The sequence below is a fragment of the Gadus macrocephalus genome, chromosome 14, assembly GCF_031168955.1.
Source record: "Gadus macrocephalus chromosome 14, ASM3116895v1".
Taxonomy (NCBI): domain Eukaryota; kingdom Metazoa; phylum Chordata; class Actinopteri; order Gadiformes; family Gadidae; genus Gadus; species Gadus macrocephalus.
Genome location: NC_082395.1, coordinates 6368739 through 6389985, shown reverse-complemented (window position 1 = coordinate 6389985; position 21247 = coordinate 6368739). Strand labels below are relative to the sequence as shown.

General features: G+C 44.3%; 2 protein-coding genes across 3 annotated transcripts in view; both read left to right on the top strand.

Moving 5' to 3' along the window:
- Positions 1-3951: 3951 nt before the first annotated feature.
- cnsta (consortin, connexin sorting protein a) lies at positions 3952-19035 on the top strand. 2 transcript variants are annotated; one of them, XM_060070946.1, is made up of 13 exons: positions 3952-4157; positions 5983-6107; positions 6645-6776; positions 7217-7971; positions 9625-9655; positions 10708-10794; positions 10961-11042; positions 11480-11501; positions 12009-12087; positions 13297-13814; positions 14065-14178; positions 16802-16934; positions 17097-19035. In XM_060070946.1, exons 2-13 carry the CDS (start codon positions 6095-6097, stop codon positions 17303-17305), a joined length of 2175 nt encoding a protein of 724 aa, XP_059926929.1. In that variant the 5' UTR covers positions 3952-4157; positions 5983-6094; the 3' UTR covers positions 17306-19035. The 2 variants fall into 2 exon arrangements, with proteins under 2 accessions (XP_059926929.1, XP_059926928.1); XM_060070945.1 differs by having other exon boundaries at positions 6408-6776.
- Positions 19036-19594: 559 nt separating this feature from the next.
- LOC132472058 (E3 ubiquitin-protein ligase TRIM39-like) overlaps positions 19595-21247 on the top strand; it is a 2411-nt gene continuing 758 nt past the window's right edge. Inside the window, exons 1-2 of the mRNA XM_060071482.1 lie at positions 19595-19760; positions 19865-21247. The exon at positions 19865-21247 is cut by the window's right edge and continues 758 nt beyond it. Coding sequence (XP_059927465.1) covers positions 19867-21247 — 1381 coding nt within the window. The 5' untranslated portion in view covers positions 19595-19760; positions 19865-19866. The remainder of the gene's footprint in view (positions 19761-19864) is intronic.

Here is a 21247-nt window from a genome sequence, read left to right as displayed (position 1 = left end):
TCTCATCTAAATGAATGGAGGAATAGCACCAACAGGGGGCGAGACGTTCTCCCAGCATTTGGTGAAATTGTTACGTAGGCCTATATTAATCTTTATTATCCTTTACAGTTACCTTGTTTTAAATCTTCAACTTGGAGATAAGATGACAGAGCAAAGGGTTTTAGGAGGATTCAGGATACAGCTTGTGATGTAGTCTTACTAATTAAATAAAACGTATAACCATATGTACTAAAAGCGTCTGCTAAATGCCTTAAATGTACATGTAATATGTCTCTAAATATGTTGAAATCAAGCACCAATTTGTCGAGATTTTGAATAGGTCTTTGACTGACTTTAATTAATCTAAACTATTAAAATGAATAAAATGCAAAGGATCAACTTTACGCAAAATGGGTGATTACGCATTTTGATAAATAAAATGATTAATCCTGATATACTATATATTTTACTTGTACTTACTAGAGGTTTTAGTAGTGAACTAAGTGATTTCCCAGAACAGCTCGTTGCGCCCGACCACAACCCCTGAGCAGCCTGCGGCCTGGGTTTGTGGCTCTTCAACTGCAACTCTGTAGCAGACCTTATTACATGACACACATTAGGCTGAAGCTTTTTACCAAAGTGCCTTACAATAGGTGTATTCAACAAGGGAGTCACAAACCAAAAAGTGCAAGAAAATTTGCAAAGCAACTGCTTTAAGTGCTACATTCTAACACAAGATAGAGTGTGTGTGTGTGTGTGTGTGTGTGTGTGTGTGTGTGTGTGTGTGCGTGTGTGTGTGTGTGGGTGTGGGTGTGGGTGTGTGTATGTGTATGTGTATGTGTGTGTGTGTGTGTGTGTGTGTTTGTGTCACTCTGTTCGAGCCTGGGCCTCGTTTCCCGATAACGATGGATTTTGGAGCGTTTCCCGAAACTCCTCTTAACATGAACGCGTGTTCTGTGCACTCAGGACGTTCGCAGGATTGTAGCTGTCTCCTGACACGGTGCAGAAATGGGCTTCGTACTGAGGGAGAGGCAGGAATGTCGCAGGAAGGGTTAAAAAGCGTTAAAATATCTCCCCATCAAGGCCAACAGCAGAGAAGCCTACGAAAAGAATAGACTGCAATAATTGGAATGCTAAAGATATTAAAAGTATTTTGTGTGTATTTGTGTGTGTGTGTGTTTGTGTGTGTGTGTGTGTGTGTGTGTGTGTGTGTGTGTGTGTGTGTGTGTGTGTGTGTGTGTGTGTGTGTGTGTGTGTGTGTGTCTGTGTGTGTGTGTGTGTGTGTGTGTGACCCCTGTCTGTAAGAGATTAAAACGTTGCATTAAATGGTAAGGAAGTGAAAGCGTTGACGGCCAGGTCTCAGGTTCCCTGGAGGATGTTCGTCCGTGGGCCCGCAGCCAGTCAGATGGTTCTGCTGTCAATCCTTCTGCCTCTTCTGCACTCGCTGGGTGGAGTTTTGGGTGAGCGGACCGGCCACACCTCACTGTTATGCGCTGCATATTCACATTCTTTCACAAGCACCTTAAAGTCACCCTGAATGGAGCAATTTGGACAACACTACTGTGCAATACTGTTGACCTCAGCTGCTATTCTTATTTATCTGTATTTTTTATCCTTATTTGTTATTTGTATATTTTATCTTTTTTTGTTGATATACATTTTTTATCTTTCTTAAATATTTATATATATATTTAAAATGTTCTTGTGACTCTCACCGTCTGGATTGCATTTAAATTTCGTTGTACCCTGTGCAATGACAATAAAGAGATTCTGATTCTGATACTAGCTGTGTTCAAAATCGTTCCCTATTCACTCACTCACAATGCCCTATATAGGGTTTATGATACAGTGCACTATGTAGGGAATGAACAAACGAGAATCCGGACACTACGCTGAACATTTATGAACAACCGCATTGCATTGTGGTATACTGGAGTAACATGTAGGGATCGTATGTTCACTCAAATCTTAGGTATTTTATGTCCACTTACACACCCTAACCACTAATCTACTCTCCTCCAGGTAGCTTAGTCTACACCCTAACCACTCATCTATTCTACTCCTCAGGTAGATTAGTCTAACCCCACCCTAACACCTCATCTTTTCTCCTCCAGGTAGATTAGTCTAACCCCACCCTAACCACTCATTTATTCTCCTCCTCAGGTGGATTTCTACGTCCAGCTGAACATGTCCAGATGTCTGGAGCAGACAAAGTTCCACCTCTCCGTTCAGGGCATCAGTGAGCAGCTGAAGGTCGAGGTGAAGATGAAGTGCGGTCACGGCACGCTGCACTGCGGCACATGCAGGTAATGCTCCTCAACGCTGTTGTGTTCCCTGGGAGAAAGGTGAAGTACATGTGCTGAACAGTACCCCACTGGAAAAAAAAACGGGATACTTGTCTCGACTGCATCGTGTTCAGCACCGCAGCGGTGGAACGAGCTCCCTGCCGATGTCAGGACCGCAGAGTCGCTCAACAGCTTCCAAAAGACTCAAGACTCACTTGTTCAGAGTTCACCTAGACTCTGCATATAGTGTTGTAGCATTAATAATAACAACTTATCTAATTCACTTCAACTAGCTATAAGCAAGAGAAATCGGGGAGTCCAGGTCGAGTATAGATGGAGAGTTTATTGCCACCCGCAAACGAGAGACAACAAAGCTGAATGGTATCCTCGAATACACACTACTGAATGAATCCCAGACAGCTCCTTATATCCCCGAATTTTACACAATACAAAGTTGGACTTTCATCAAATATAGAATTTCCCATCAGGGTCATACTGTGTGGATGTCAGCATACCCCTATGTCTTCTGAATCCCAATGTGACCTTAGAACATATATTATCCTTATACAAACAGAGATGATGCAGACGTGTGAATGTAAGCATTGTCTTCAGAGAGTACATCAAAATGGGAGTAGACTGGACTCTCTGAACGATGTGCCACATGGCCCATCAGGTGAGAATGTCCTGGACCCACTCACTGGTGTCACACGGCACACAACATCTAGGTTAAAGGTGATCAGCTCTTCTCCACCATTAAAGTATATATATGATATGTAGGCCTAATAATAATCATATTTTAACATAGAATGTAAGGTTAATTTCTACCACAATAGCCTCCCCCACTACCCCCCCCCCCCCCCCCCCCAACCCCCAGACACCTCACGCACTTGCCATGGCAGGTACCAGGGTGGGCCACGGGTAAGAGGGGCCAAGTGCACTCACCTTACCCACTTATTGTATGTTGTACGTCCTGGCACTCAATGTACGCACTTATTGTATGTTCGTCCTTGCACTTAAAAATAGTACTTACTTTGTGTAGCATCTTATCCTAGATATCTTTGTTGTATACAGTGAATGTTAACCTATCCTTACTATCCTATCCTTACTTTACCAACACAATATAGGGTTTATCTTTCTTCTGAAAAATGGGGTCTGTATCAATTAGCTGCATCAATTAGCAGTCATTCAAACAAAGCACAAATTGCAAAAACAATCTTCAAAATTACAAAAAATGGGCAATATAAAACTGAGCAGCTCAGAACATAGCATAAGACGAGGGAGCACCTTGCATTTCGATTGTGTGTGTGTAGTGTAGGAAAGGAATACCCCTCAATCCCCCTGTACTACTCTGCAACTTCGTTCCATGGCCAGCTCTATTTAATTAGACACGCCAATGTTCACATCAATAATAAGGTCGCGGGTAAATCTCCTCGCTGTCTGAATAAATCAACAGGGTAGATGATGATGGATTTGTTTGAAACATTTCAGGCTGCAATACATGCACATCTTCAGTGCTACACTACTTTACCTTGCGGTCGCAGCATATTAACCCGAAAACAAGTTCGACCTTTTTGTTTTGTTTTATTCTGCTTTCTGAAAATAAGGAAGCTCTGTAAAAAATAAAAATTAAAAGATTGCTGCAAATGACATCCGTGGCACGGACGCTATGAAGACGGTAGGTGGCAGTGTCAAGCAAGGTAACGTTGTACCGTACATACACAACCGGCTGGTTGACTGTACGTGCCAACCTAAACCGTAGCTTTCACATTTAACCTGTCACCGAGCGAGGCGTCAGGTGTACAAAGAATAACAGCCCTCAAACGTAAATCACCGTCGTTTTATTTAGTCCGGCGAAAGAACAAGAGCTTCGCATGACTTCGGGCTGCTCGTAAGGTAATGTCAGTTGTGTTGTCCAGATGTGAGCGTGTGTGATTATCCTAGGCTAGCATTAGCTAACGCTAAGTGTTCACCTTCCCATTGCGCCCATTTAGCTCGTACGTTTCCCAGAAGCCGACTTATTTAAAGGTACACACAATGAACTGTAAACGAAAACAAATTTGTCAGTGTGGTTTAGCGACCAACCCAATGTGACTTCTAATAACTCACCTTACTAGCTAGTAAGATGTCCACTAATAGATAGCTGCTAAACTATATTATAGAAATAGTATAGATGTAGACCAACAAGGGTGGAGGGTAATCGATTACAGGCTGTTGTCTCGTTTCCTCTGCCTCTCCATCGTTTGACGCATGCTCCATTAACGTTATGCAGTATTGATTTAATACACATATTAATCTTAACACGTCCTGTCATTGAATGCAGTTGAAATACTAACGTGAATGTGTCAGTCCTAGTACAGAATGATGCATAATAGCACTGCCATGTATATCATAGCCTACAAGCATTCAAGCAGTATGTTATAATATCCCAGCAAAGGATTATTTATCTATCCTGCATATTTTACCTGTGTTCAATGAAAACACTTCAATCTTTCGTGCCTTGTTGGGTACTTTAGGCTCTCAATGTCTAATCTAATGTCTTTACTGAAGTTCATCAGAACATCATATTCCAATCTGCAGTTGCTTGTCTTTCTTTCACGTTAAGTCATGCCCCCATTTGCAGGATCCAACTAGGATATAGACTGGAAGGAACGGCAGTACATCACTGACATCTATTGCATATGTAGGAAGGTGATATGTGGTTTCAACAAACTGATGATGTGGTTGTATGTTTTTATATCTTTCACAGTCGTATTCCCATTGAGAATTATTTGAAAGTAGTTATAGTAGTTGTATCATTGCATATATGACGCCTACGCAATGCTATTGAGACAGGTTTAAGTGCTTTAGGGCTTCGGTTATGTGCTTGTTCCCCAGTGTGCTTTTGCCTGTTGGGACCACCATGTGACTAAAATAATACCAGTTCCCCAAAGAGGCAGCTGTTCCCTGGATGTATAGTTAAAGGTGTTTGTGCTTGCAGAAAACCACACACTGCTGCACAGGGTTACAAGAAGAACAACCTGGAAAACCAGAGCAGTCTTATTCCTTTGAGATCCTTCGTCATTAGTGTGTGTGTGTGTGTGTGTGTGTGTGTGTGTGTGTGTGTGTGTGTGTGTGTGTGTGTGTGTGTGTGTGTGTGTGTGTGTGTGTGTGTGTGTGTGTGTGTGTGTGTGAGAGACATATACATTAATGCCATCTTGTTGGCGAATGTTCGGTCGAGTAGAGCAGCAAATTTAACAGTTCAAATGGGCTGCCTTCAGTTAAGTCTTAACAGGGAATGGTGATGCATGTTGTCTATCTTTATACGAAAGTTAAAATCTTTAATTATTTGGAGACTTTATAACAGTTGTAATGTTATCTTAATGTATGAAGTGTTTCACATAACAAAACTTAATGAACACAAATAATAATGATAAACCTGGCAGTGCTTTTCTGTCGATGCTGTTTCCTCTATTTCTCTCCATTGACATGCATTCCGTTTTGTCAGCAGAATCAAGGAAGCTCGTTCCAGCTTGACACTTCAGTCACACAGACTGATCTGTGATGAGGGGTGTAGCAGCGTTGTGCTGCAGGCTGTTGGCAGGGCTTGTTTACCATTGGAATGACGCTTAACTTGTTCACCCCCTTCTCCCCCCACGTTCTCTTTCACTCCGTTTTCTCTTTCTCCCAGTGCTCTCTCTGTTTTTTCATTTCCTCTATTATTTCTTCTTTTCCCTCCTAGGCTGTATCGTCCTTTGGCTGCCCTCGACCACCCTCTGCAGACCGCGACAAGCGTGGGTCTACCGGCACCGGCCTTGATGAGCAGAGATCTCAGGCACTGAGGGCGGAGCCTAATGGATCATGGTGGTGAGTGTTTTCTCTCTGTCTCTTTCTCTCTAACACACACACACACACACACACACACACACACACACACACACACACACACACACACACACACACACACACACACACACACACACACACACACACACACACACACACACACACACACACACACACACACACCCCCGCCCCTCGCTGAAATCATAACTTAACACACCACTTCAATTCAATTGTTCTATTCTACCAAGTCTATTCTACAGTCTAGAACTACTCATCATGACACATCCACCATCCCATTCGTGCTTTTCCCCCAACCGCCAGGTCAGTGTGAGTGGGAGGCTCCGGTCATGTCCCAGTGTGAGGGGGACCGAATTAGTGACAACCCGCCATGCCCCAAGCCCCTTGGCAGCCAGAACCTTAACCTGACAGAGACGCGTACACCCTGTCGGACAAACACGCTCACAAGAGAGCACTCCCCAGTGGAGGACATCGGGGTTTGCAAACCCGGGCAGAGTCCCTCTGACAACAACGGTGTGGTCCCGGACACCTTCCCATTAGGGAGCAGAGACGACGAGGACGAAGGTGAAGATGAGCTGATGAAGGAGGTGGACGAATCAGAGGAATCCTCCGGTTTTATTGACTCCCGGTCGCCAAGCACCCCCATGACCGACTCCTCCTTCTCCGAAACCGGTAGGATGCTTTGACTTTAGATGGTATACCCCTGCATTCTTACTGCCTTGCCTCAACGCACTTACTCAAGAGTGTCTCTGTTATCGCAAGGTTTCTTGGCAAATAAGCACCAACAATCTCTCACACACACACACACACACACACACACACACACACACACACACACACACACACACACACACACACACACACACACACACACACACACACACACACACACACACACACACACACACACACACACACACACACATGCACATTATGTTTTGGGATTTCATTTCAAGATGCTAGTGCTCTGTCGATTTGCAGAATATCCAGTTTCAAACTGTTGTCCGAACCAATAGGATTGACACTGTGCGAAAGATACTACATAATTGATGGTCTGACTTTCCAGCCGCTCTCACTGTTTCTCACTCAGCATGGTTCTTTGTTTTCTGCAGGCAGTCTGCTAGAGACCCCCTTCAGCCCAGGCACCAGCCCAGTGCCTTCCTCTCCTCTGAATATTGGGGCTGCTCCCGGGGTCTCGTACCCTCTATATGGCCCAGTGCAACCCGGTCAGCAGGATCCAGACGTGGACTCCCGTTTCCCAAACACTGTGTCTGGAGATGCAGGTGGAGGATTTGTTTCCTGCACCGCTGGGCACACCTACACGACTGGACCTGTTGGATCTCCTCGATTAACATGCACATCAACCTCGGGGCCCGCCGGCCCTTCCACGCCCCCGTGCATCGATGGAGCCATAACAACCGCCGGGATAGAGGCTTTGAACTCATCGAGTTGGTCCACTACCTCGGAGACGGTGCATTCCACCGGGCCTACCTGTAGCAACGCATCCGTCCTTGGTTCGGACGGGGAACCTATGCCTCCCAAAACAGAAGGCAGCACGTCAACAGAAGCTTGCCATGTAGATCTCTCCACTTCTGTTGCAGGACAGATCAGCGCCACGACCGAAACCCCTGGTACTCGACCCACCCCCTGCAGCACAGAACCCTTCCACTCTCAAACAGCACCCAAAGGATCCGTCTCCCTTGTCACCTGCGCCAAGGGGCCCTCCACCTCCTCCACACCCGGGCACACCTCCATGTCTGCTCCCACCTCGGCTACAGGACCCACTCCCCGCCCTGCTTTGCTGGCCTGCCTGGAGGAGTTGGAGCACAGAGCAGATGATAACCACCTGCCGCAGTACCTCCACCAGGTAGTCTGTCTGTCGGTTGTTTGTCGGTCGCTCTGTTTGTCCACCAGTCTGCATGTCTCTCTGTCTGCTTTTCTATGTCTTTTGTTTCTACCATACACAAGCCTACCAGGTCATTGCTGTGGAGCTGTATGCATGCTCTGATTTGCTCTCTGTATGTTTTGACCTTTTAACTGGTTTCAGAGGAGCCTGCTGTACTCTATTGTCGTTTCCTTTTATGTCAAAGCCTTTCAAATCTTTTTGCTCAAGCTCAGAAATCATAATTACAATTGGCTTCCTGAGGCATGGGTGTTCTGTTTACTTGCACACACACACACGGTCACAAATCTGTCCTCTCGCTCATACTTAAGACTACAAGCCTGGGCAGGTATAAGAGGGATGTGGGAATGCCTGTCAGGTAGATTTGTTAATGCTTTGTTAAATCGGTTTCAGTAAATTCAAGTGTGCAATCATTCACTCTGCTCCATACAGTTTTGGTTCTTCGATTGAAGTTTACAAGACGTAACCTAGACGTCAGGAAGGCCTCAGCTGCAAGTTTTCCAATCCTAAGTTTATCACTCCATGGTGAATTTTTTGTAATCACATAACTAACTCGATTTTCATAGTGCCGATATGCACTAATGAGTGCCGATATGCACTAATGAGTGCAGATATGCACTAATGAGTGCAGATATGCACTCGGGCAATAAATTCCCTGATTTCTTTAACCAGACAATATTTCATATAAATCGCCTATTTTGAATCTTGCACATTTTATCGCATTTCCATTGATCAATGTTCACGTTCCACGTCACTACTGGCACACATACGATTTGTGTCTCACGCCAAAAACGAAGAAAAAATTATGTTAACTAAGAGAGAGAGAGACTTAGAGATAGCGGGAGAGACTAAGATTGTGTGTGTGTGTGTGTGAGAGAGAGAGCGAGATAGAGGGGGGTCATTCAGTTGTCACCGCCTCTCACCTCATTAGAAATGCGAGCACCTCTGTGCTCTGCTCCTTCTCTCTCTGGGTCTCTCGCTCTCTCTTCCTCTCGATCTCTCTGCTAGCGCCACGCTCTGCCGCCTCTGTTGCTCTGTGAATTGTTGTGGGGCCTCAGTCAGCCGGCCGTGCGCCGAGAGAGCAACGCTCTCACCAGAAAGGTAGTGTCACACTGACTTCTTCTCTGTCTCAATGGTTCCTTTTTTTTAATATTTGTCTTCCCTTTTCCACTGTTGTGTAGTTCTTTCCTTTCTGCTTGTCTGCATGCTATGTGACAAGTGACACAACCCTGGGATTGAGCATCAGGTGAATGAATAGTCAATCTGAATGCGCTTTTAGCTTGGTTGTGGTGTGTTTGTGTGATTGTAATTTGTATGCTTCTCTCTTGAGTCTTCAACTCAGCTCGGTATTGTGTGGTGAACCGTGGTCTGGTTCCACGTAACCAGGCTCAATAAGCGACTGGTATTTATTGAGCTGCAGTGACATGTTTTGATATGCGATGTTACGTGTACACTGATTTCCTAACACACTGTCAATCATACTCTCAGTCTTGGCTAGTGCCTACATCAAAAAAGATAATGCAAATCTAAGTGCTTCAGATGATAAACACAGTAGTAGACTAGATACACAATGGTATTTTTTATCAAATGTTGATCATTCTCTATTTCTATCTGCAGATTGCTGAGGCCTTTGTGAACCAAGAAGACTGTATCCTAGACGTTTATGTGTGTGACTGAATGATGGATGGCATTGAACTTCACACACCTCCAGGCTGCTTGTGTTTACTACATGTTTGTCCTGTCCGATAACGTTCTTGCCTTCAGGCACAATGAAAATCAAAGGTTCACACGCTTATTATCATATTATTATTACTTTTCAAACTGATTTCTGTCTATGTATTTGTCAGATATTTCCACGGCCAGTCAATGCAGCCTATGGATATAGATCGAACATTCACAGATTTGAACTTAAAATGCACTGCATTCAGATGAGGCGGCTTAAAAGACAAAACAGAAAAATAGGGAGATTGCGTGTGAAAGGTTATTGTGATAGGGAAATATGCGCTTACTGTTCAAAGAAAAAATTTGAAGATAAAACGGCAAGCTTAGGCCAAAAGCTTTGGGGATAACAGGTGAAGGAGAATGGCTACGATGGACCAAGAAGGTATAGCTAGCAACAAGAGAATTTGATACTTATCAAGAGAATAACAATGGGAAGTTGAAGAAAGGGTATAGCTGACACTGAGAAGTGAAAGGGGGGGGGGGGGTGAAAAGCACAGAATTGTAGCGAGCGGGTTAATCAGAAGGCTTGTGGAGGTAAAGAGTGACAGTGGAAAATGCAAGCTTAGCTTTGTGACATCACACGTCGTAGGCTAGAGATTGTGTGAGGGGAGAGGAAGCATTGAGCTGTAGCAAAGAGGAACTCCAAATCCATAAACATGAGCCCTCTCTGCTGTACTTTGATCTGTTTTCCCTGTCATTTAGTGTTTTTTTTAACGCCCACCTATTCCACCCATCACACATTCATTCTCCCGTATGGCTCAGCCAAAGTAAAGTGTGATAATGAAGAAGGCTTTGAAGGCTAGGGGGACTGGAGCTTTGATGTCACAACATGCGAATCAGTCCCTTAATTAAATTAGTTATTTTCTCCACTGGGTTGAATGGGTGTATTGTTGTTTACAATGCTTGGTAGAGTAAGTGCGTCCGTACCAGTCGTTGTGTCGTTGGTTCGTTGGTTCGAACCTTAACGCAGCTACACAGACCGGAGAGCTATTTGGTGCATACAGTTGGAGAGGCTCTATCACCAGAGACTACTGGAAAACCTCAGTTCTCTACAGAAGCAGTGGGGTAAGAGACCGCTGAAGCATGCGTGCATGTGCATATGTATGAGCTCACGTGACTCGTAAACGCACGGGTTCATGAATACACGTCGTCTATGCTGGTCGGGTCCTGTGCAGAATGGTTTTTTGTCTTGATGAGGTTGTTGTGGTCCTCCTGTGTTTCGTCCTCTCAGAACGCAGCTGTAGAAGCACCTCGACCTCTGATCTGGAAACCCAGCTCGACACCCTCGCACACATCTGTCAGACACACAACAGGTGAGGCTGCTCCGCAGGTCTCGTCTGATCCTGATGTTAAGGAACCAGGGAGATAATTATGGTTTACAATAATAGTGATTTAGTGTGTGTGTGTGTGTGTGTGTGTGTGTGTGTGTGTGTGTGTGTGTGTGTGTGTGTGTGTGCGCGCGCGTGTGTTTAGAGAAGTGATTTGTGAAACGTATGTCCATGTGCTGCTTTGGCACTCTTAGTCATATGAGCTGTCTCACTGGTAGGGTTTCAATTTGTTGAAAAGTGTGTGTGTGTGCACGCGCACACAGACACACGGTGTGTAATGGCGAGGGAAATGTGCCCTGTCTAATATTAGATGAGAGTTGTGCAGGGTCCCTAATCTTACTGGGCTTCTTAAGACTGGAGCAGATTTTTCTACCCGAAGTTTGATTTGCTTTGCTTTATCTTCTTGTGTCTCTCCTTCTCAGACCGGCTGCTAGCAATGCTCTGGTAAGTCTTTTATTCCTGTTTGTCCTTGGGTGCACTTTGGGGTTGTACGGGTGTTAGTATCGGGCGCACCTTTGCATGCATGTCTATTTGAATGACGTTCTTTAAATGTGTTTCTTAACCCACACGTGTTAGTCGTCAACCTCTGAGGACATATTGCACTGATCAGTACAGGAAGCCATATTACTTCAGCCAACACGGTCGGCGTGAAGGTACAACCTCCTAGAAGTAAATGGAGAGCCAGTATGAACCAGGGATGAACCAGTACAAGCCTTTGCCCGTGCACCTTGTTGTTTCAGTACCTGTATAGCACACAGCTCTTGCGCTCTATGGTAGATCTACTGACCTCACGTTCCGATCCCTGCAGAGACTCTGAACTCCCTCCGGTTTTTGTTGTACAAACTTGATCGTGTGGCACTTTCGAGTTTTGGTAGTGACTCCAACGTTGATGGTAAAGTGAGGTCCCGTTGGATACATACCTGTGCTAAATGGCTCATTGTGTGTCTGTAGTGTGCGTCTTTAGAGCTTCTGAAGGCTTCTATGACTCACGACGAAAAGCCTCCGGGTGAGCTGACCTCATGCACCTCAGGTAAGTGTGTGTGTGTGTGTGTGTGTGTGAGTGATTGTGTTTGTGTGTGTTAGAGTCCGACCGATATATCGGCGGGCCGATATTATCGGCCGATATCAGGCATTTTCAAACTTTTCTGTTGTGACAATAAAACAATAAAATAAAGTTTATTTTTAAACTGCATTACCTTATTATTTTAGTGAGGACTCATAAATAACTACAAATAACCAATGTTAGGGATATCGGCCGATATATCGGAATACCTTATTTTTAAATCCAATTATTTGTATCGGTATCGGCCTTAAAGATCGTTTATCGGTCGGGCTCTAGTGTGTGTGTGTGTGTGTGTGTGTGCGTGTGTGTGTGTGGAGATTCAGTAATTCATATTCTAAAGGTGTTTATTTGCAGGGAACGCCTTAATCTTAAACAGACACCACCCTTTTCCAGTGATTCCTGCCACCCATGTAGAAGGGTCCATCGTTTCATGTCGCTGACTATCAAGATGTCTTCATTTCCATTGAATCTCTGGCTAAAGTTGGGAGCTTAAATGTGGTGTAGTTTATGCACCACAAATGATATACTTCAGTTTAAGAAGATGCAATAAGATAATACAATATTGATCCCTGACAGGTAATATGGGGTGATTGAAGCTTAGTAAAAACAATAACTGCAGGTGAGCTTCCTCCTTTGCCGTCTCTTTATGACTTCATTGAGACATGAGGATAATTGAGGAACAGCAGGGGGGCACTTCAATGCCTTGTTTAATAGAATCAAGGACTAGACGGTTGTCTTTACAGCATGGCTGTTAAGATAATGAGTGATTAGAGGTTTACTTAGATCTGGATGCTATTTACATCTCTAATAATAAGAATACATTATTATGATTAAATGTGGCATAAAGTGGCATGTACATGCACTAGCAAGCACACTCACAGATGTAGCTTACTACACAGATGTAGGTTATTATTTTCCCTGTTGAATTAACCAGATTGAGAGCATCTTGGTTTATATATGTTAATCATTTTCTTGTATCTTGAGGATACAGGCATTCCCCCGCCTCGAGTCGATCACTCTTATTTAATCCCCATTGATGCATTTATCCATTATTTCCAATGTTGCGTGACCCTTCCCCCTCTTTCTCTCCTTTTCGAATGCCCTCTCTTCTTCTCCACCGGTATCTACGCCATTCCTGTGTTGCATTTTAACTGTTTTGTTGTTCATTTTGTCCAGGCCATTTGACTGAAGGAGAGTTGGAGGTGGGGCAGAGAGACACCGAAACCCGCCTCACGGGGAAGATGCAACCAATCAAATCCTCTACAGGCATGGATCATTTTGATGATGTGCGGCCAACAGCTGGAGAGGAGAGCGCTGGAACAAGCAACGGACTGGGAGGGAGAGCGGTTCACACAGCTCCACCTATCACAGCAGGAAGTGGGATCCCCCCCGCCACCGGGGCAGAAATGGACTGGTCCAAACCTGCTGGGAGCCAGGGTGTGGAGGGAGAGGCGACACAGGAGAAGCACAGAGAGGAAGAGGAGGAGAGGGGATCATGGGAGTCTCAAGAGGATGCACATGCTCTGGAGATGGAGGATAAGGGGGGAGGAGGAGAGGTGGAGGAGGAGGGTGGAGAAGCTGTCCCCGAGGATACAGAGTTGAGGGGGATAGAGGAGGTAGTGCCACTGCTGCAGCAAGAAGCCGTTGCTGAGGAGAACCAGTGGGAGGTGACCCAGCTGGGCCTTCACTCCCAGGTTAGTCCCTGATTAAACTAACACCCTGCTTGCTGGCTACATTGGTTTGGCCCGAACCTGGCTGAAAATGAGTAAATAGGATATGGAATTTGTAAATATGCAGGCATGCTTGCTTGACTCTGCAAAATAACTGTTTATTTTTTTATTGTTACATTGTAATGCAGTGATGCTTTGTTTAGCCATGATAAATGTGTAATCCTGTTGTGAGGGGATTCTGGTGTGTGTTGATAATACTGGTCTGCTCCCATAGCCGTGGGAGGAGGAAGGAGCCCAGCTAGAGCAGGAGGAGCAGGATTATGGACCAGACATCATCAAAGAATCCTACCATCTAGACGACCAGGCCAAACTCATCTCTGTAGAGGAGGTGTGTGTTTTTCAATTAGTTTTAACCTATGTTAATGTTTGAGTTTCAATGTATTGATAATTGACTAACTTCAATACCACTTAGACTAATTACTACTGCGGATGCTGTTAATTAATATAGATTTATTTAAATAGTACCTTTCCAATAACTAGCAATGAATGAAATGCAGCTTCAATTGTTATTGTTTTTATACCGATAGTTTGGTTAGTTGGAGTGTCGCCATCGAGATAGTGAAAGCCAAGCTAATGTAAAGTCAATGATCTTCTGCTGCTGAGGCAGTTTAATGCCATGATTCCCTGACCATCATCTTGGCCATTAGCCATGGATTGTTTTCCATCCCCGGATATGAAAGCCTGTTGGCCGTATTGGATTGACATTAATCCAGAGGATGGAGCCGAACAGTTTGTATTGTCATGCTAGTGGTTTAGCATGTAGCTTCGTTGCTTTATCATCTGGCCTTTGTGATGTCATCCACTTGGCTTGTCCACACTACCTCCGTCCGTCGACGGATCTCATTGACTTTGCATGGGGCGCTCGCGAAATGGATTGTGGGTCCGCCCTTCTGTCGGCTTCGTGGCCTGAGTCAAAAAGTTGAGAAATGTTCAACTTTTCAGGCAGCGACGGATCCGTCGGCCAATCAGACTGCGTTATGCAAATATATACGCAAGGACACTGTCCAATGAAATCGCCTTTGTAATACAACCCGGAAAAATACTGGATACGTCAAAAAGCCACCATCTGTAGACGCATGTAGTGTGAACAAGGCGTAAGGCCTGTTCCTGTTTCGATTATCGGGGGGTTTTCAGGCCTCTCATTCTCCTTTTAGCGACTGCCAACACCTGGTTGCACCAGTTGTCACCTCGAGTGAACGGGGACAACCAATATCATCACTGACTTATTGATAACACAAATAGGATGGCCACCTGGAAATTTGTTAGGATTTGAGAGCAGAACAGGGTGTGTTGGAGAGAGAGGGAGAGGGCTTGCGAGGCAGGGAGAGAATGTTTGAGGAGTAGAAGGTGCCACTTCGCCGTTCTGGCATTCCTTTTGGCATGGTGGTTGTGGTGGTCGGACATGATGACCCTGGCGGTCCTGTTGGTATATCAGCCCATGGTTTGAATGGCAGTTTAAAAGATTGGGTTGCTATCTCTCTTTTGTCTCCACTCTTCATCCACTGTCTTACTTTTTCTCTGGGGCCTGTTTTTGATTGGGGGACGGCACTTAAGCGTGGAACACAATGGCCCAACCGTTGGCCATCTGAAACGTTTGGGGAGACTTGGACTAGTTCGGGAACAAATCTGTTTGGTGTGTACAGCTGTGTTGGAAGCTTTTGGAACCGCGCGAACGGTGTCTGGTCCAATTCAACTTGCAAAGTCTGAGAGCATTGGCAGTCTGAGGATTGGAGCAATTGGATACTCTGATTGGTTGTGTGCAGCGAATCAGCGTGTGTGTGGGAAGGGCGGACTAGCGCCACCCGATGTTAAGGAGGCTTATTGCATTGCGTGCAAGCGCAATGCAATAAGTTGCCAGTAGTCTTCTCAGTTGCCGGTAGTCTTCGCAGTGTGTTTCAATGCAACTTTTCTGCCAAACAGGTCAGACGAAAGGCAACGGAGAGGTTGGATAAGGCATTAGGCTGTTGGTTTAAGCCTGGGCTGTGTGTGGGCCCCTTTTTTCCACTCAGCCTTTCCTCTTTGCACCATCTTAATGGTTTCCGTTTTCCACCATTCTTATTTCATTTCCATACTTTTTTTCATGTTGTCAGGATTGGGGACTATATCATTACTGAAAACATTGCTGACATTCAACTATGAAGCGAAACACTGAAACTCTGTCTGTCTATGTATTCATCTGAGGAACTCAATTTGATTAGCGTAGAGACAACTAATCCTTACCGATCACACATTACCCGATGACAGTTAGCTTTCCCTTTAGTACTCTTTCCCCTGAAAATCAGAGACTTTTATCAATCTTTCCGCATCCGTACATTTGTAGCTGTTTATAGTTGTTTCAGAGCATTTTGATATGTCTTTATGTTTGTCTTTTTTCATACATGTCTTAGTCTTGCATTAATGACAATTTGTTGAAGGTAAACTAGTTATGCCATCTAAAAGGGTACATCAATTGGCAACTAATACCTTTTTAAAACCCATCTTGGCTTTGTTATGGTAATGGTATGGTCTATTTCTGTCATTATGGAAACAACATTTATCTATGCAAACATGAGAACAAAAACAGACCTACGTCATTGGGCCAGATTGACCAGGACAGATTAAAGGGTGTCGTTGAATAACAATTAGGATTGTAAATGAGATATAGAGTTCACCTCTTTAGTGACATCTGGTGGACATTTTATGCCGATTATCTATTTACGTTTTATGTAACGTTAATCGTTTAACCTACAAATAACTTTTTTTTTTCCTTTCCTCCAGGGCATTTTTAAGATGGTTATAGATATTGGATATCACATTTACTGGGCTGAAATAGTGTTACCCCAAAATATTCATGACACATGATACAACCCATTGCACCATCAATTCCCTGTTTTCTCTATCACTTATTTCTGACAGAAATGACCGTCAGAATGACAAGAGAATGTTTTCCCTCTTCTTCTTCTTCCCCTCAGGTGATGCCTGCCTGTGGCCTGATCTCCATACTGAAGAAGCGCAGTGTGTGTGTGTCTGAGTGCCCTGAACCCGTCAAAGCTGCCGCTAAGAGACGGGTGCGTTTCAAAGTCGCTGACGACGGATACAATCAAGGTAAGCCATCTCAGATAAAAAAAACACGCCATGTTTTTTTCTTTGCAATGTTTCAAATAAATCGGTAAGAGGACTTCATTATTTCTGTTATAATTTGTTCCTCCGGTTCCCCCTCCTCCTTCCTCTCCCTTTTACATTTTTTTTCACCTGCTCGTTCTCCAGAGGTCGGAGGAGGGGACTCGTGCCTGCTCCTCTTCCTGCTTTGCCTCGTCACCGTGGTGATCAGTGTCGGAGGGACGGCTCTCTACTGCGCCCTGGGCGACGCCCACTCCACCGTCTGCCAGGACTTCTCCCGCAACGCAGACTTCTACGTGGGCCAGATGCAGCGCGGCATCTCCCACCTGCAGCACTGGCTGGCGCCCGGGTCGTAGCGGGGGGGGGCCGCCGCAGAGCAGGAGTGGAGCGCCCGGCACCTCGGCCCCTCTTTAACCAGGGGGGGGGGGCCAAACAACACGATTCGATGCGTCTTTCGAGATCTTTTTTTTTTTATCAAAGTACATTTTGCAAGGCGGAAGAAATATTATTCCTCAATAGCCTGGGAGACCCAGGAAAGCACACACGGCAACACACACACACACGCATAAATATGAAAACAAACAATTATGTACGCTCACTTGAAGGGGAAATAAACCTGTACAACACTGAATCGCAGATCATGAGATTCGACCCCCGTCGTTCAAGATGTCATCAAGCTGCCTTGTCGATGTGTTTAGCAAAACGGCGCACACTCTCAACGCTGTACAGATTGTGTGTCTGAAGCCAACAGAACTCCACAGATGGAAGAAAATGGTGGCCCTCTTGCCTGTGGTGTGTTTATATCTTTTTAAGTCTTATCTGAAATTTAACTTCTGAAAGAAAGTCTTATAACGTTACTATTGCTCGAATGGTACGACTTGTAATCTTTTACCTTTGCATCAGGTCAGTTGTTGACACGCCATGTGGTGACCTAAACAGGGAGTTTGTGTTTCTCTTTTTCTGATCAGTTTTCACTGAAAAGGCCTGGATCAAGATGCCTCGTTAGATTTGTACCTTGGGGGGGGGGATATGTGACCATCTGTCACTCTGCTATCGCAACATTTATAACAACTTATTTAACGACTCCATGAATCCACTGATTTTGTTGTCAACTCCTTTCTTCAAAAACTATATTCAGTTAGCCTATATGCAGCAAAACCTACCAAAAACTGGTCATTACAGCATTATATCACTTTTCCATAGCAATTATTTGAGTACAGATTGTAGAGTAAACGTGTGAGGTGTTAACCAAGCCTGGTTGGAATGCCGAATGCATGAGAAGATGAAATAATCAGGTTAAGTTAATATTTTTGGCAGTTCATTGCTAACGTGTTTACTATTCACTATGCTAACTTTAGGGCACATGTAGCTGGAAGATATGTTATTGTTTGATAAATGTAAACAGTTCACATTGTATCATATAATATTTAATATAATTGTCATTACATTTTAATGCTAAATTATCTGATTTTCCCAGTTCATCCCTCCTGACATAATGGCCATACATGAATGCAGTAGTCAATGCCATATTAGTAACACAGGAAATACCACCTGTGCATTTTTTAAATCTTAACGACCAAATATTTGTTTGAGGTACATGTTTCTTCTTTTATCTTTTTTGTGCTTCGTATGCACGTCTTCTGGCTGGTTCAGATGACCGTCGCTTAAAAAACATACCTCTTAGATTTCTGCTACTATTTATGTTGCTAGGCCAGATGTAATATTAAATATCAATGGTTTAAAAAGGGGAAAAATGCATTTACATGTGTTGCTGTTTAATACTTTAAATGAGTTTGATATTTTAATTTGTTCTCTCATACTTGTGGTTAAGGAGACATTAGAAAAGCAATATTTCTGTTGAGTTCATTCTTAAAACTCGCTTCCTTCATCTTAAGTGATTTGTCTTTAAAAATCTATATTTGTGTGTCTTCGTTCATTTGTGTCTTTGAAAATTTCTTATGATGTTGTGGTTGTCGTTACTTTGCACTCTTACCATTGCATCATTTTGGACACTCTTAAATTAGAATTTCAACATGTCTCCGATGATTTAACAGAGGAATAAACTTGATATTCGGTGAATTAACAACCTTTAGTATTCACTTCATTGTTTTTTGTATCGTCTCTTAAAATGTGTGATTTATATTCCAATAACTTTTTAGTCTGGGAGAAGAGAAGCTATTAAGTGTTAACTTAATAGACTGTGGAGAAAATACCAGGCACAGTCAAAAAATCAAAAATCAAATCAAAGTCAAATGTGTTTGTACAGCTCTTACTCAGTTACAAAGTCACAAATCAACACTGAATCACAAACTTTATTTTTTAACCACAGTCACTGTGTCGGGTCTTTTTAAGGTTGAACATATTTGAATGCCGCAAAGAAGAGAGAACATATCAACGCATTTTAAGCAGCCTTTACTGAATGCGCCCACATTCGAGTAGGGTCTGTCTGCGTCCTGCAAGACGGAGGCGTAACTTGTAGTGCGCTTAACTTGTGGTAGGAGGCGTAACTTGTACTAGGAGGCGAAACTTGTACTTTTCTAAATCGCGGTCCACGCGAGATCTTCTCTTTTCGCGGTAAAAATACGCCTCCTACTACAAGTTACGCCTACGTCGGACGAAGACAGATACTATTGGAGTATTCAGGGTGTGAACGTTTGAAACGTCTGTAAACCGTGGGGGCGGAGCCAGGTGTTAGGGGAGGAGAGGAGAGGACGTCATATTGTGGAAACGAAACCAAAGCAATCCACGTCGAAGCTGTTCAGGAGAAAAATAAAACGCATTTTGGAACAAAAAGTCTGACAGTAAGAACAAGTAAGTAAAACAGCACAACTTTGAGGAGCAGTTGAAACCTCTCTTCCTGTTATTGAATAAGAAATCTATAATTGCTCAATACATAAACCTTGCCTATTGTCTAGGAATGGCCTGTGCTAACACTTCCTGGTCCGAAGAGAACTTTTCATGTTCCATCTGTCTGGATGTGTTCAACAATCCAGTTACCACCGCATGTGGACACAACTTCTGCAGAAACTGTATTACAAAGTTCTGGGATGAACAAGTCCAGTACAAATGTCCTGTTTGCAACAAGCTTTTCAACACAAGACCTGATCTACAGGTCAATACCTTCTTATCAGAGCTGGCTGCTCAGATTAGAACAACCGTACAAGTAAAAGAGCAGCCTTGTGTTGAACCAGCAGAAGTTCCCTGTGACGTCTGTACTGGGACCCAGCAGAAGGCTGTGAAGTCCTGTCTAATGTGTTTTACCTCTTACTGCCTAACCCACCTGGAGCCACACCAGAGAGTCGCTGGCCTGAAGAAACATCGGCTGGTCGAGCCTATGGACCGTCTGGAAGACAGGATGTGTAAGAAACACGACCGACTTCTGGAGCTCTTCTGCCAGACTGAACAGGTGTGTGTGTGTCAGTTCTGCACAGAGACAGACCACAAGTCCCATCCTGTTGTACCTCTAACGGAGGAATATGAAGTTAAGACGGCCCAGCTGCGGAAGACGGAGACTGACGTTCAGCAAATGATCCAGGAGAGAAAACAAAAGATTAAGGAGATCAAAGACACAGTGGAACTGAGCAACAAAGAAGCAGACAGAGAGATAGCCCATGGTGGGCAGGTCTTCACTGCTCTGATAGGCTGTGTTGAAAAGGGCCGGGATGATTTCAACCAAACGGTTCAAGAGAAACTGAAATCCACAGTGAAACGAGCTAAAGACCTCATCAAAGTGCTGGAGCAGGAAATAGAAGATCTGACCGATAGAAGCTCAGAGGTGAAGCGGCTCTCACACACTGAAGACCACCTCCACTTCCTCCAGACCTTCAGATCCCTGAAGGATCCTCCACCCACCAGGGACTGGACCACGGTGGAGGTCTGTCCTCCGTCATACGTCGGGACCTTCTGGAGATCCCTGGATCAGCTGGAGGAGACACTGAACATGGAGATAAAGAAGCTGCGTGATCCTGAACTGAAGAGGGTCCAGAAGTATGAAGTAGATGTGACTCTGGATCCTGATACAGCTCATCCCACGCTCATCATGTCTGAGGATGGGAAACAAGTACATGATGGAGGTGTAGTGAAGAAACTCCCAGACAACACTAAGAGATTTACAGAGTATGCATTTGTTCTCACGAGGCAGAGCTTCTCTTCTGGGAGATTTTACTTTGAGGTCCAGGTTAAAGACAACACTACATGGTGGTTAGGAGTGGCCAGAGAGTCCATAGAGAGAAAAGGTGAGACAGTGTGGACCCCTGAGACGGGTTACTGGACTCTTTCCTACAACAATGATGGGTTGG